Source organism: Thunnus maccoyii, chromosome 2 (genome assembly GCF_910596095.1).
Source record: "Thunnus maccoyii chromosome 2, fThuMac1.1, whole genome shotgun sequence".
Classification (NCBI taxonomy): domain Eukaryota; kingdom Metazoa; phylum Chordata; class Actinopteri; order Scombriformes; family Scombridae; genus Thunnus; species Thunnus maccoyii.
In genome coordinates this window covers 36,327,419-36,340,507 of record NC_056534.1, presented here as the reverse complement: position 1 = coordinate 36,340,507, position 13,089 = coordinate 36,327,419, and the positions used below count along the sequence as shown (strand labels likewise).

General features: G+C 39.7%; 3 protein-coding genes across 5 annotated transcripts in view; 1 reads left to right on the top strand and 2 right to left on the bottom strand.

Annotated features, from left to right (window-relative positions):
- Window positions 1-119: 119 nt before the first annotated feature.
- LOC121886546 (zinc finger protein 568-like) lies at window positions 120-4,241 on the bottom strand. Its single transcript, XM_042396612.1, has 3 exons — window positions 4,070-4,241; window positions 2,811-2,868; window positions 120-2,587 (listed from the first exon to the last, which is right to left on the bottom strand). The coding sequence occupies exons 2-3, from the start codon at window positions 2,857-2,859 to the stop codon at window positions 1,467-1,469; spliced, it is 1,170 nt and encodes a 389-aa protein (XP_042252546.1). The 5' UTR covers window positions 2,860-2,868; window positions 4,070-4,241; the 3' UTR covers window positions 120-1,466.
- Window positions 4,242-5,256: 1,015 nt separating this feature from the next.
- Window positions 5,257-11,445, bottom strand: LOC121886523 (TBC1 domain family member 24-like). Of its 3 annotated transcripts, none has more exons than XM_042396582.1 (12): window positions 11,403-11,445; window positions 9,844-10,144; window positions 9,464-9,678; window positions 9,101-9,362; window positions 8,843-8,959; window positions 8,007-8,423; window positions 7,648-7,887; window positions 7,306-7,461; window positions 6,693-6,756; window positions 6,427-6,525; window positions 5,972-6,287; window positions 5,257-5,861 (listed from the first exon to the last, which is right to left on the bottom strand). In XM_042396582.1, exons 2-12 carry the CDS (start codon window positions 10,047-10,049, stop codon window positions 5,692-5,694), a joined length of 2,262 nt encoding a protein of 753 aa, XP_042252516.1. In that variant the 5' UTR covers window positions 10,050-10,144; window positions 11,403-11,445; the 3' UTR covers window positions 5,257-5,691. The 3 variants fall into 3 exon arrangements, with proteins under 3 accessions (XP_042252516.1, XP_042252506.1, XP_042252524.1); XM_042396572.1 differs by lacking the exon at window positions 11,403-11,445 and adding an exon at window positions 11,308-11,385; XM_042396590.1 differs by lacking the exon at window positions 11,403-11,445 and adding an exon at window positions 11,308-11,385 and having other exon boundaries at window positions 9,464-9,615.
- Window positions 11,446-11,510: 65 nt separating this feature from the next.
- stx8 (syntaxin 8) overlaps window positions 11,511-13,089 on the top strand; it is a 40,995-nt gene continuing 39,416 nt past the window's right edge. Inside the window, exons 1-4 of the mRNA XM_042396624.1 lie at window positions 11,511-11,619; window positions 12,373-12,472; window positions 12,579-12,673; window positions 12,930-13,040. Coding sequence (XP_042252558.1) covers window positions 11,603-11,619; window positions 12,373-12,472; window positions 12,579-12,673; window positions 12,930-13,040 — 323 coding nt within the window. The 5' untranslated portion in view covers window positions 11,511-11,602. The remainder of the gene's footprint in view (window positions 11,620-12,372; window positions 12,473-12,578; window positions 12,674-12,929; window positions 13,041-13,089) is intronic.

Genomic DNA, 13,089 nt, shown 5'->3' with positions numbered 1-13,089 from the left:
GGCGATTTTAAAATAGCTAATTAGGTGCTGTTAAGGGACGAATCGGGTATCGAATATTTTTCTGTAAAAACGAATAACAGAACTTTTTGATGCACAATGATAAACGTCATACACAATAAAGAAATCTCAGCTTTTATATGAAGACAGTTTAATGGTGGCTGTATTTTGTATAAAATAGCTTTTCAAAGACTTTCTTACATCAATGTTCGATTCACATCTTTTTCAGTACAACAGAAAATACATTTGAGCACGTTAACTTGAATATTTCTTTAAGACTGCAGGGGGCCCATTGTGCTTGTTGTTACTATACAGTGAACATCAGCACAATGCAAACTATCGGTTTATTGACACATGTATGTGGATAGTCTCACAATGGCAATCGGTGGATTACATAACAACACATTAAATATGCTTTACATCTCAATATAAAATCCAATTCGAATAAAAAGAAAAAAAGTTTTCATATTCATTTATACAACTCATATCAGAGGAAAACTGCTGTTGCACTATATGGTTCAAACCACTTCATTCACTTCAGTTCACTGTTAAAACTTTCAAGTTCTTGCACTTCTGGCCACACTGTAATCAGTGATCTCACAGCAGGTGTTTCCAATTAGTGGTGAGAGGCAAAACAGCTGCACAGAGAATTTCTGCTCTGATTTAGAATAGCATTTAGTGTTCTGTAAAAGTTTAAGAATAAAAGAATAATTTGATATAAGAGTATAAAAATGGCCTATTTTTTGGCATGTAACTGTTTATTATTGGAAATTGGCTAACATCATTTTTTAAAAAAAGGAAGTCAAATTTAGTTTGATCGACTTTTCTCGTAAGAAAATGACTGAACTACTCACCATGCACCTAGTTTGTTGCTGGTTACTCTTTGTTTGCCTTCTACGGTGCTGTTATAGTGAGGTAGCAGATTACATCAGATTCATCACTAATGGAAAACAGACATGTACTCAGATTCTGGCATCTCCATTAATCATACAGTTGCAGAGACTCGTATGAGTTTGGTTGCATGTCAGATAAAGAGTTTCAGGCCTTTCGGCGCCCTGACTCTACTTTGGTTGTGGCAGATTTTTTTTGGTTAATAAACAGGAATCAATTCCATGATATGAAATATCCTTCCAGTCTATCTAAAGGCAAGTCCAAATCTGTCATGAAAGATGTGAACAGAGCTGCCCCCACATACTGTAGTGTAATAGTTCAAATAGTTCACCCAAATGACAAAACATACCATATTTAGGCACATTTTAACTGCAATATTGGGAGTAAAAAAAGCCCTGTACTAAGAATTTCAAACTGATTTTAACATGAAATGAACATATCACACAGCAAGGTGAATAGTCACACAGCTTCAAAATCACTTCTCAGTGCACCACAGATTAGTATATAGCTTGACTGTGGCACCGAAAGAAATTGCTTAGAGTTGAAATGTCCTCCTCACACGGATTTCACTTCTACTTTCAACTGCTGGGATTCTCAGAGGGTCCTTCTAAACTTAACATATCTTCAGACGTGTCCACTGACATCTGTCTGTGAGCGTGTGTCCTCCGGTGTCTGCTTAGAGAATGGCTCCACGAGAACCTGCGACCGCAGGTGAGGCACAGATAGGGTCTTTCTCCCGTGTGCGTCCGCTGATGCTTCGTCAGCGACTTGTACCGCGTGAAGGTCGCCCCGCATTCGTTGCAAATATATTTCTCGGACTTAATATGAACGTTTTGCTCGTGTTCTTTCATGTTTCCCAGCTGCGAGAAGCCTTTGCCACACACGGGGCAAAGATGCGGTTTCTCTCCCGAGTGGGTCAAGCCGTGAATATTCAAATCCTGACGGGAATAAAATCCTTTGCTGCAGATGATGCATATGTACGGTCTTTCCCCCGTGTGGCTCCTCATGTGTCTTTTAAGTCCTTCGGAGCGGGAAAAGCAGCTCTCGCACAAGGCGCATCTGAAAGGTTTCTCTCCCGTGTGGGAGCGGAAGTGGCGGCGGAGCTCTGAGGCCTTGAAGAAAGACATACCGCAATCCATGCAGCAGTGAGGTTTTTCCGGCTGTTCCTCGTGCGTCTTTTCATGTGCTTTACAGTGACCCGACTCGGAGAATCCTTTTCCGCACACCGAGCAAGTGAAAGGCTTCTCCCCTGTGTGCATTCGCTCATGACGGACAAGTTTGTTAAGTTTACTGAACGTCTTCATGCAGTAGGAACACTGATGAGGCACCTTCGGTTTCTTTGCGTGTGTGTGTTTGTGCCTCTCCAGCTTCGAAGGCCTGTTGAACACCTTTCCACAGTCGGGACAGGGGTGCTTGTTAGTCCTACTGTGGCTATTCTGGTGTCGGATCAGCTTCTCCAGTTGTGTAAAACTCTTCTCGCAATGTTGACACTCGTGAAGACTCTTAGGCTTCCTCGTGTGTACGGGTTTATGCCTCTCTAGCTTCGACGGTCTGTCAAATATCTTGCCACATACGGAGCAAGGGTAACACTTGTCTGATAGGTTGATCTCTGGCGGGTTGAAGTTCTCTGGCTCAGTGGCAGCTGAGGCATCATTGGAATCTGATTCTGATATGACCTTCACAGTGACTTCTCCTGCACCTGAGGAACAAAGGCATAGTAACTAAAATGAACTGAACACACAGAGGAAACTCAAATGATTTCTGGGATCTTACTATTATTATATATTTTAGATGTTTTGGTTGTATCAATTGCCTAACCCCTACGATATACATAAATAGCTTTATAAGGCAGGAAAAGATAAATAACGTGTTACTAAAATGTTGACCTATATTCTAAAATAGAAAGAAGCATCAACACTTACTCTCCTCTGAAGACTCTGTTTTAGGGACAGATGCAGCATCTGGGCCCATGACTGCAGCCTACAATAATGACATAAAACACACAAACACACACAGCACAAGTGAAAATCATGTTATTGTTTTACAACAGTGTTTCAGTGATGGTCTTTTAAAGGCATGTATAATAGATTAAAGGGTACTAAGCTTGTCATATTTCTGCCATAAGACCCAAAGAGCTGATACATGGCATCGGCTATGCAAATAAAACTTGACTTGACCTGGTTTGACTGTAACATTAGAGCATGTTTTGCATTGCTGGGTTTAGTTATTTTGGTACGATGGTAATTCTCATCATTCATTGATAAGTCTGGTATTCGGAATATTTGACTGTCTCCTATGTTTGTCTGGTTTTTTCTTACTGCTAACAATGGGGAATGTGCTGTGTCGGATGATAAGGATGACAGGGAATAACATAATGAAGCAGAGAGATCCAGCTGTTCTCTCACACAGTCAGCCAGCTCTATCTTGAAGTTAACTTCGATTATGTTATGCATCTATTATATACGCCTCTACTGTTTAGATGCAGTGTGTTATGAGTTCAAGACTTTTAATGACAATGATATGAATGAGATATCACCTGGAGATTTTACCAGGTATAAAGAGATGTGGTGATGCTCTTTAACAATTAACCCTACATCTCTCTCACAAGGTGAAACAGTCACAAAGGCCCATTGCGGGTTGTGCTTAAATCTAGTGGCATCTCCACTTTAGATAGCTACTATGAAAACAATCCACCAAACAGCTGTGTAATTGTGATTGTCGTGGGATCAAGCTGCACATCACCAGCAAGGTCTATTACTTACGACGAAGAGGATGAGGGAATAATGGCCCAAACAACGCTAAACGTTGAAAATGTTACTTCACTAGACGATACTTGAGCTAACGTTACAGACTGTATCCCGAATTGGAAAGTGCCTTATTCAGATAAGAGCATACGCTGTTTATTATGGGGGTACATTTGATCATGGGCATGGAGAGCATACTATTTTTGAGTTGAGTTAAACGTAACTAAACCATATATAATCGCTGAGGAACCCTGACGAATATATTATTAACGTTAACTACTGTATTACTGATGAGACTCTAAAAATGGAATGTAAGTAACGTTAGCTGTTTGAGACACGAAACACAAAAAGAGCTAACTAGGTAGCTAACTTAGCTAACGCTACGGCTGTCGCAGTATGAGATTCAGTTGAGCATATAAACTAAGATTCACTCCCACCTCTCTAATAATCCTTTACACCGAAGGTTGTCACATCTTCTGTCCGCGTCGTTTTTAACTTCAGCTGCGTTACCTTTAAAGATAGCTAACCGCAGCTTGCTAAACAAGATACGATATTCTCGAGTCGGTACGCGTTCCTTTGCATGATGCATTCAAATGCTCCACGTAATTTCGGTGTTTGAAATCTAGACAGAAACTTGTTTTTGGTTAGGCTATTATATTTTATTGGCACTTATCTGCTCTGTGTCGTGGTATAGAAAGATAGGAAGAACGTACGCCTTATGTACAATTTCCTTTTTACTCAGAAGAAAACGGTATCAACCGAGTTCAACAATGACTATAGAGGACTAGTTGACACTTCCAAATCATACACCAACTTACAGTGGTGTCCAGGCCTGCTGGTATTTTTGTTGCTGAGATCGTGTCTATTGTCTGTACTAAACGCTTTATCGTCTGTTATCACAAAAATCATGTTTTCCAGTTCAGATGAGCTTCTATGACAGACTTCCAATAGTTCCACCAGCACTAGAAAGCAGCAATGGTTTCTTAAACCTTGGACCTCGAATGGTCGCCATTTATTTTTATTTACTTCACCCGACGAGCCCATGCTGCTAGTGAAAAGGTATCTAATTTGGGTCACATTGTGATTTGCCTATGTACACTTACTGTACAAAAGCTGTAAAGCATGCGCGCACACGCGGATACACGCCTTAAGTTATTAGTAGTAGCCTATATGTATTTACAATTTTTAGATTTTGAAGTTAGGGAGCGTTAAGATCTAGTTTTACAATAGCAATATATTTTCAGTCTGAAACTCACTTGCTTCTGAAAAAAAGGTCACAATAAATCACATATCTGAATAATTTATTAGACAAACAACTGTTCATCACAGTAAAAAGTGCCTGAAGTTTAATTGTTTATCAAATGCAGATAAACTGCAAAATAATAATAATACAACAGTATAATTCATAGAACACAAATCATTTAAAAACTTAACTTCACCATACCATTTTTTCTTATAAAAGACAATATGTTAATATCTGCTGCTGCTAGTTATCTAAAACCAGTGTAAGAGCTTCCCATTGCTCTTCTCTCTCTTCTTTGTATTATAGGATTGACCCCCAACTTGAGAAGGTGAGAGTTCAGGAGGCACGTCAGTGTTGGTAATTAGCAAGCTCTGCTCTTTCCTCACTGAGATTTATCGTGTGTTTAGTGCAAGAAGATGAGGTCTTAATTATTTTTGCAGATGGCCCAAAAGACCCCGGTAAAAAACATGTAGAAGTAGACATACACATCCTAAAAAAGTACTGTCTATTACAACAGATTATCTGTCCACACAGCACAATTACAGTTACAGTATAATCAGTAGAGTTGCCTGACAGGGTAGGTAGGGGCATTGTTTATGTGAGCTTGTAAAGTTTAGTAAGATATGTGATATGAGGCCATACAAATAAACTTGTTATGTAGACAAGTCAAGTAAAATCTTTCTCCATAATGTGTGTATACATATGAACTTACACAATAAAAATTTGAAAGTTACATACAAATCAAGTCCAAGGAAAGATCATCAACATAAGGACACAAAGTTATAAAGCTGCTCTCTGTTTTACTCTTCCGTTATTTTACTTAAAGCAGTGAGAAAAGGAAATAGAGTTCTGGATGCCCCACACTTCCAGGGACTGGATCTTGAAATGTCTCTTGCAGAGTGGGTTGCTCTTGAATGTGTCACAAGACTCTGTGTATCCTCCCTCTAGGTCTTCCTGTAGGCAGAGAGCATGCCCCCCGTCGCCACCTGAGAGAAGTACACATCAGCATTACATAGATATTTTCAACAATTCATGTCTTGACATTACTATTTTTTCCCCTAAAATTCTATTCTTTTAATATGTTCACTTGACATACCGATAACGAGCTGATTGAAACTTCCTGCTATGAACATGGATGCTTCTTGTTCCTTGGCTCTCTTTGGGTCTTTGGCATTCATGGGTTTCTCTGACGGGGCAGTGAAGGGGATTGTCAGGTAGCTGGGGTCCTGGGGGGTCCCAGCAGGACATGTCAGGGTCGTGGTGACGTTGACCGCGGTGGAGGTGATGAGGGAGCTCCCATTATTAGACACCTGGGAGGGGGCACCGCCGCTGACTCGACCCTGCTGAGGGGAAGCTCTCCTCGTCATGATGTTGACCATAGCCTGCTGGTAGCGCTCCATGCTGGGACGAAGCTGAAAGAGTCATTTTATTTATTGTTTGACACATTTATGTACATGTATATATGAAGTTGACACAAAATCGACTGACTTAATGCTGAATATGACAAATTAGAGTTGGATATTTGCAAAAGAAGGCCGGACATGGTCTCACCGTGAAAACAAAGCATTCCCCAGTTCCAAAATATGTAAGTTCCTCACAGTCATGCTTTCTTCTTTCAATCACATCTGTTGACAGGAAGGCACCGAAGACCTGAGAAAGAAATACTAATCAGTACCATACAACATTTATTCCATAAACTAATTATCATCATTAGTATCATTAAGGTATCCTAGGTTTTAATTTTAGGTTAAACCAAATGGAAATCACATGACTGTAAGTAGAGAAATGATCAGATTCAATATGTTTTCTCATGTCACCTCTTCATCTGCAGTTTTGATAATCAAGACTGCTGGTTCGTGTCCCTCCATCTGGGAATAGAATCTATAAAGAGAAATGAGAAAAAAGTGTAACTTATAAGTAAACCAAGCCTTTAAATGAATATACTACAGATGAAGCAATACCTCTATTTGAGGAGAAAACATTGTATCTTATTAAGATGAGATGAAAAGAAATGAAATTATCACTTTCTATGGAGTATTGCTTAATAGCATGCTATAAAATCAATAAAAGTCAGTAAAAAAAAATGTTAGTAAGGAATTAAAAGTTTCAAGTTGAGTTAATTTTCATCATAGAAAAATGTTTGCTTCTGGACTGTAAGTCACTTGACTGTCACACTCAAAGCAAACATGTTTATAGTGAAAACACGCTGCCTCTTTCTGTTACGTAAGTTTTTCCCTGCTGGGACGTGGTGTTCAGCAGTTATTGATCCATAATGACCTGGCCTCATTTAATAATGCATGTATGAACAGGTAAAATAAAAAATATGAAGACTTTTTTTTAATTTATGAAAGAAACATCAATAGCTCATTAACTCTCAGTGTGACAGGTGGTCTCTCAGCTGGTTTAACACATTAAACAAAGTTTACTTACGAAGCAAGACTCCTTCCATGTTCAGCTATACTAAACAGCCTGATGGGACTGAAAAGGGCGAAGCGCTCAGGTATCCAGGCCCAGACGACTCTCATCTCCGTCCCTGTCACAACACTGGAGCTGAAGTTGTTGAAGTCCACTGAATCGACTGACTGCCTTTAGTAACATAAACATAGCGATGGTGAGAATATGACATTGAAATAAGATAAATAAACTTCATGAAAAGCCCAACATAATTACTTTAAAGCTTACTGGCTGTTTTTTCTTTTTCTATTTCTATTGTCTTTTTCTATATCTATTATATATTTTTCTTTATTTCTTTAAATTTCTGTTTTCACCCACCTCTTCTGGTGGACGCTGACGCCTTTTTGCATGAGGGAGTCTTTATTGGCATTGAAGAGGAGGTTGAGCTCTCTCCTTGTGGCCATCGGAATCATGAAGGCCCTTTCCAGAAGATTCTCGGCTGTGCAGTGGCGAGCGACATTCTGCACGAACCTTTTCATATCCGTTCTGAAGTCCTCCACGTCTGCAACTCGAGACGACACAGATACTTTGTAGAGGCTGAGCAAAGCCAATGCCACCCTACAAAGAAGCATTTTAAAATATTTTTAGCCTTCATATGAATTTTTCAGAAGTAATGAGAAATCACATATTTTGGTTTAGGGTTTTTGTTTTTGTGTGAAAATGCAGCAGCAACAAACCTGTAGAGAACCTTGAAGCCCTCCAACAGGTAAACATCCAGCACTCTAATGGCATATGTGAATGGAAGCTCAGCAAAGATCCACATGATCCAGTCAGAGTAAAACTCAAAAAGGTTCTGGTGAGAGCTGGCAATCAGCTTACGGATGCCTCGGCAACACTTGTTGGCGAGATCTCCGAAGGTCATACACGAAGCGCGGTAGGTCAGGAAGGTCTGGTCGATGTAACGCTTGTTGGGGTCGTTGTAGGAAATCAGTTGGGATACACTGTAGAAACATTCAGCTTCATCCTGGCTGAAGTGCAAAATGAGGGCGACCAAGGCGGGAAGGATGGGGCAGAAGTTCATGTCTGGGAAGTGTTTGCCGAGGCAAAGAAGGATCTTTTTAACAGAGTTCAGGCCAGTTTTGTTGAGGCAGTATCTGGATAAGAGAAGAACAAGCAACAACTCATTCAGTCCCATCCAGTAAATGTATACATGGTTATGTCTGATCACACTGTTACGAATTGGGAATACAGAGAAGAGCAAAGCAGGTATGGCAATTGGTGGCAAATCAATGGACACAACTCAATACTTGAAGTATTGCTCTGGCTAGTTTTGTCATGGGATTCCCTATTTAAAAAAATCCATCACTGCTGGTGGACTATTTTTAGTGACTTCACTATAAAGGTACGTGCTATACATGCATATTGTTTGCTTAATTACACATCACATTAGACTAGAGATTTTCCAAAAATCCAAAAACTCTTCCATGTAGCTTGAGCCTTCAAAGTACAAATCAATCAAATAGATATAAGCTGATGTGATGTATGGAGTCCTGCTACGGTCCCATAAAATTACCTGGGTATTTCTCCAGCCTCCATGTACTCCGGGACTGGGTGGGTGCTGAGTTTTTGTTCTCCGAAGTGCTTCTTCGCCAGTTTGCAGTAGACGTCTCTGTCCGGTATGACAGACCCGCTGCAGATTTAAGAACAGTCCACATTCATACCTTTGTCTATTAAAATATACGCACTATTTTCGCACATGTATGCTTGTCTTCATCATGGAAAAGACAATTTTCAAATTTGAATGCATGATATTCAGCAAGACAGTGTTAACCTGGAATTAATGCCGTGGATGATGTGGTAGTATGCTTTTGCCCTCAGCGTATGGGGCATGGCCCAGAATCCCTGTCGGCCCATAGTTTTCAGCTCCTGGTGCGTACTCTTCAGGATATGCTGGTATCTCCCTGCAGCTTCAGGATCAATTTTCTCCCAGTCCACAAACTGTCCATACTTCATCCCAGAGTTGGCGCAAATCTCCCAGTTGTCTGACTCAGAGATGGTCATCATGGACACTGACTTGAGGCTGCCTTTACTGCCTAAATAAAATTTACATAAATAAATAAACATTGCTTTTTTTTTCAAATTTTCAAAAATCAATCTAATATCTACATGCTATTACAGAATATTATTTCAGTACCATGAAGTTCTCTTGAAGGTGAGTGCTTGCTTGGCTTAGACTTGGACTTCTTGTGGGAGATTCGAACACCACCCCCATCCCCTTCTCTTTTCTCCTTTTTGTTCACATGATACTGCAGTAGGGAGCTTGCCCTCTGTCTCAGTGGACTGGACCTGTTAAAGTTTCCCATGACATATTCCGAGCAAAGGTCTGACGTCTCGTAACTGTAAAAAGACCTAGAGAGCAGACCACTGTATTAATTATATATTCAGTAATAATCATGACCCTTTTGACAACCTTTTCCGTGTAGTGAATTGTTTGTCTGCCATCCAAATTTTGCCAAATCAATTACACAAAATCCAAATGCACATGTCTAATCAGTAAAAGAATTAATGACATACCTGGAGCGAGGTCTCAGATGGGTTTCCTCTGTTTGTGTCTGCAGACCACAATTCTTTTTATCCTCTGTGTTATAATAGGACTGAGACCTCTGCCTGCCTCTGTCTCCTGCCATAGAGCTCTGGTCTTGGTCAGAGGATGTGTGCATTGAGACTGAATTCATGTTTCCACAATTGGAGAACTCCGGCGTTCTTGAAACATGAATCATCTCAAGTCCCTTTTTCTTCGAAGAAATTCAGGCTGGAAACTCGAGTGTCTCCTGTTACTAGCTACAGGTTCTGAGGATGTGGGCTTTATATAAGCCTGTGGGCGGGGACATGTGAAACAAGCATAGTGGTATGGTTTGTTTGTGGTGATTTCAGGCACTGAAAGTGAAAAGTTCCACTGATTTTCTTCTTTGAACTCCATATCATGTCAACACACAGCGTCTCCTTCTCAGAAGTAAGTGATTCACTCTTTGAATAGCATCCACAATGACACCAGACTCAAAACCAAAAGACAAGTGCTAAAAATTTCCACATCACATGACAAAACACGGGTACCTAGTGTCCAAGCGTCCTTTAAATAATGCTGCTGAATACCCTGTATGTCACTGTTAGGAGTTACATACATGGTGTACCATGTAATTCCTATTACAATTCACAAGTATGAACATATACTTTTTTACTTTACATAAAATTGTAAAATGTTTTTACAGGTAAACCTATCAAAACATCTATCATTCAGAATAAGGTCATCAGAAATAGGAGAGTAATTATGCAGTAGATGTTTGTCTTTCTCAGAAACTCCTTCATGCGTTGCATCAACAGGTCAAATGGGCAAATTCTGAGAAGTCTTCCAAAGTTATTGTTCTACACAACAGATATGTGTTTTGATCTAAACACAACCATTGTTTGGTTATGAAACATTACACCTCTACAAATACTTATCTCATATGTGGGCTCCACATGTAATGGAGCTGAAAAACACATTCTTTAGCCTCATGAGTGAAGATTTGTAGTATTATGGGCATGCTTTTGTTTTGTTTTTTTCCATGTCAATTTCCATGAAGGCTGGGTCGATCAAGATTCTTATTTGTACTTTGAGTATAATGTAAAAAAAATGAAAAAATATTAAAACACAGCTATTTATTCAGAGAGAATACAATTCAATATTCAAAATTCAATATAAAATACAATTCAATTTATTGAAATATTGTGATACAGTTATCCTTTTGAATTGGCCTGCAATAGAACAAGGATCATCTTATGGTATTCTTAAAACTATTACTGTTTTGAGACCTAAATGTTGCTTTTGGCAATATTGTCTTCCATTACTGGTAAGTTGTGCTAAGGCTACTGTATTTTGGACTATCAAATGTTTAATTAATTGATCACGTGTAATTGCCCCTAGTTGTTACAAATACATTGCGTGCTTTTGTGAAAGTTTGCTATGTCTTGTAAAGCCATTTACAATTATTCACCTACCTCTCGACCTCCATTTGGTGGATATCACTGGGCACAAACATGACAAACATGACTAAAAGTCATGTATATTTACAAAATGATCAATTTGTCTGTACCCTTGTATGAAAAGCGCCTTTTCAGTTGCCTGTTGTTCTTCTGCGTTACCGCCAAACTGAAACCAGCGGTCCTGATGTAAGTTGTTCCTCGTGGTGCGCCGTAGTGACGTCACACCCAAACAAGAAACAGTTTGCTGGTGATTACTACCGGATGGTTCAAACTAAGTGGATTTCTGTCTTCAAAGCTAACTTTTATCATAATGTCTCAGGACGCCTGGTAAGTATTGAATTCGAGGGCTCAGTTGTGTAATTAGCTACAGCAAACAGCGTTAATAACTTCAAATCCTGATACTGTTTCTTCATTCTGCTAGCTATTAGTGCTAGCTCTTCCCTTTAAAGCTTGACGTTAGCCAGTAACTTACCTCTATTGTTTTTCACAAGCCGTAACAAAAGGCATTTTATTTTCCTCTAAGTGTTTGAAAAAAGCCTGGAATCAGGCTAACATTACTCTTTTTTATTCTGGTTGAAACTCTGTTACGTTGGTTGAAACGAATCGAAAGAGGAAAAGGGCAATGCTAAAATGTCACATGATGAATGTCAAATTGGAGCTTATTAAACGGTGCACCTGACTAAATTAAAGTAAAATAACGTTAAACCCCTACAATGCAATACATTAGCTTAAACTGTTAAGGCTGCCAGGGGTCTTTATTCAGCTTGTTCATACCTCTGATACTCATAAAACAACAACAAAAACCGACCATTATGAGCTACCTAGCAAGCCAAAGTAGCTATTATCTGCTGCTGTGGATTAGGTGTCAAAACAGTTGAGAAAACAGAAAAGCAAATTCTCCTCACTTTATACATAAGAAGAAACCAATGAGTCACTCCATTGTGCTATTCATTTCAAATTTGTGTCATATTCAGGACTCTCTATGTTGCCAACATAATTTATCTGTGGATAAGGTTTGTCATGAGTCAGCAATGACAGGTCAAATTACATGACATCTCTATCCCATTCATTGTTCTGTAGGTTACAAAATTATGATGCCACTTGTCGGCTGGCACAGGAAATAGCAGAAAACATCCATGAACGGAACAGGCAGCAGAGAACAGGGGGAAACCCTGCAAAGGTAAGGTGTTGCTTTGACATATAAAGTGCTGTTGTTTACACATTTCCCCTGAAATAGTCAGCTTTCTCTAGTAGTCAGCTGATGTGACTATCTCCTGTCTTTTCAGATCAACATGACACTACGTGCATCACTGCAGAAGCTCAAACAGAATATTGCTCAGCTCAAGGAGAGTTTGTTGCGAGCTTCATCGTCTCGGCGCATGTATCCTTTCTTCTGACCAAATTCCAAGCAGTGGAAGTCATGAGACTTAGATTACAGGATTGGGATGGAGAGTTTCCTTGGTTTGTAGTGACAGCTGTGTTCCTATAGAGGGCATTAGAGTGTTTTGAAAAAGATCCTACTCATGGGTTAATTCCAAACTGACACAGTGTCAGCAACATCACTGAACACCAATATCACTGAAGGCGGTTTAAGCCGTTAAGACCTTTTTGTCATGACCTTAACGTGGCCTCGTCAGAATGCAGTCAGAAGCTGACAGGAGGCAGAACCTTATTGATGACCTTCTAACCAGGGAGAAGCAGCTCAATGCCACTTTTAAAGGAGACATCACAGAGCCTGAACCTTCCAGGTATCAAAGTCAAGGAGAATGATTTCATCCTAAAGTGCAAAAGTTAAGA

Bases quoted from the DNA above. Each gene is read 5' to 3' on its own strand.
- LOC121886546 (XM_042396612.1), bottom strand. From the start codon at position 2,859: ATGGGCCCAGATGCTGCATCTGTCCCTAAAACAGAGTCTTCAGAGGAG. The intron at 2,588-2,810 runs GTAAGTGTTGAT...TTTGTTCCTCAG, and splicing joins AACAGAGTCTTCAGAGGAGA to GTGCAGGAGAAGTCACTGTG.
- LOC121886523 (XM_042396582.1), bottom strand. From the start codon at position 10,049: ATGATTCATGTTTCAAGAACGCCGGAGTTCTCCAATTGTGGAAACATG. The intron at 7,888-8,006 runs GTTTGTTGCTGC...GCTTCTTTGTAG, and splicing joins GGCTTCAAGGTTCTCTACAG to GGTGGCATTGGCTTTGCTCA. The intron at 5,862-5,971 runs GTATGTCAAGTG...TACTTCTCTCAG, and splicing joins TTTCAATCAGCTCGTTATCG to GTGGCGACGGGGGGCATGCT.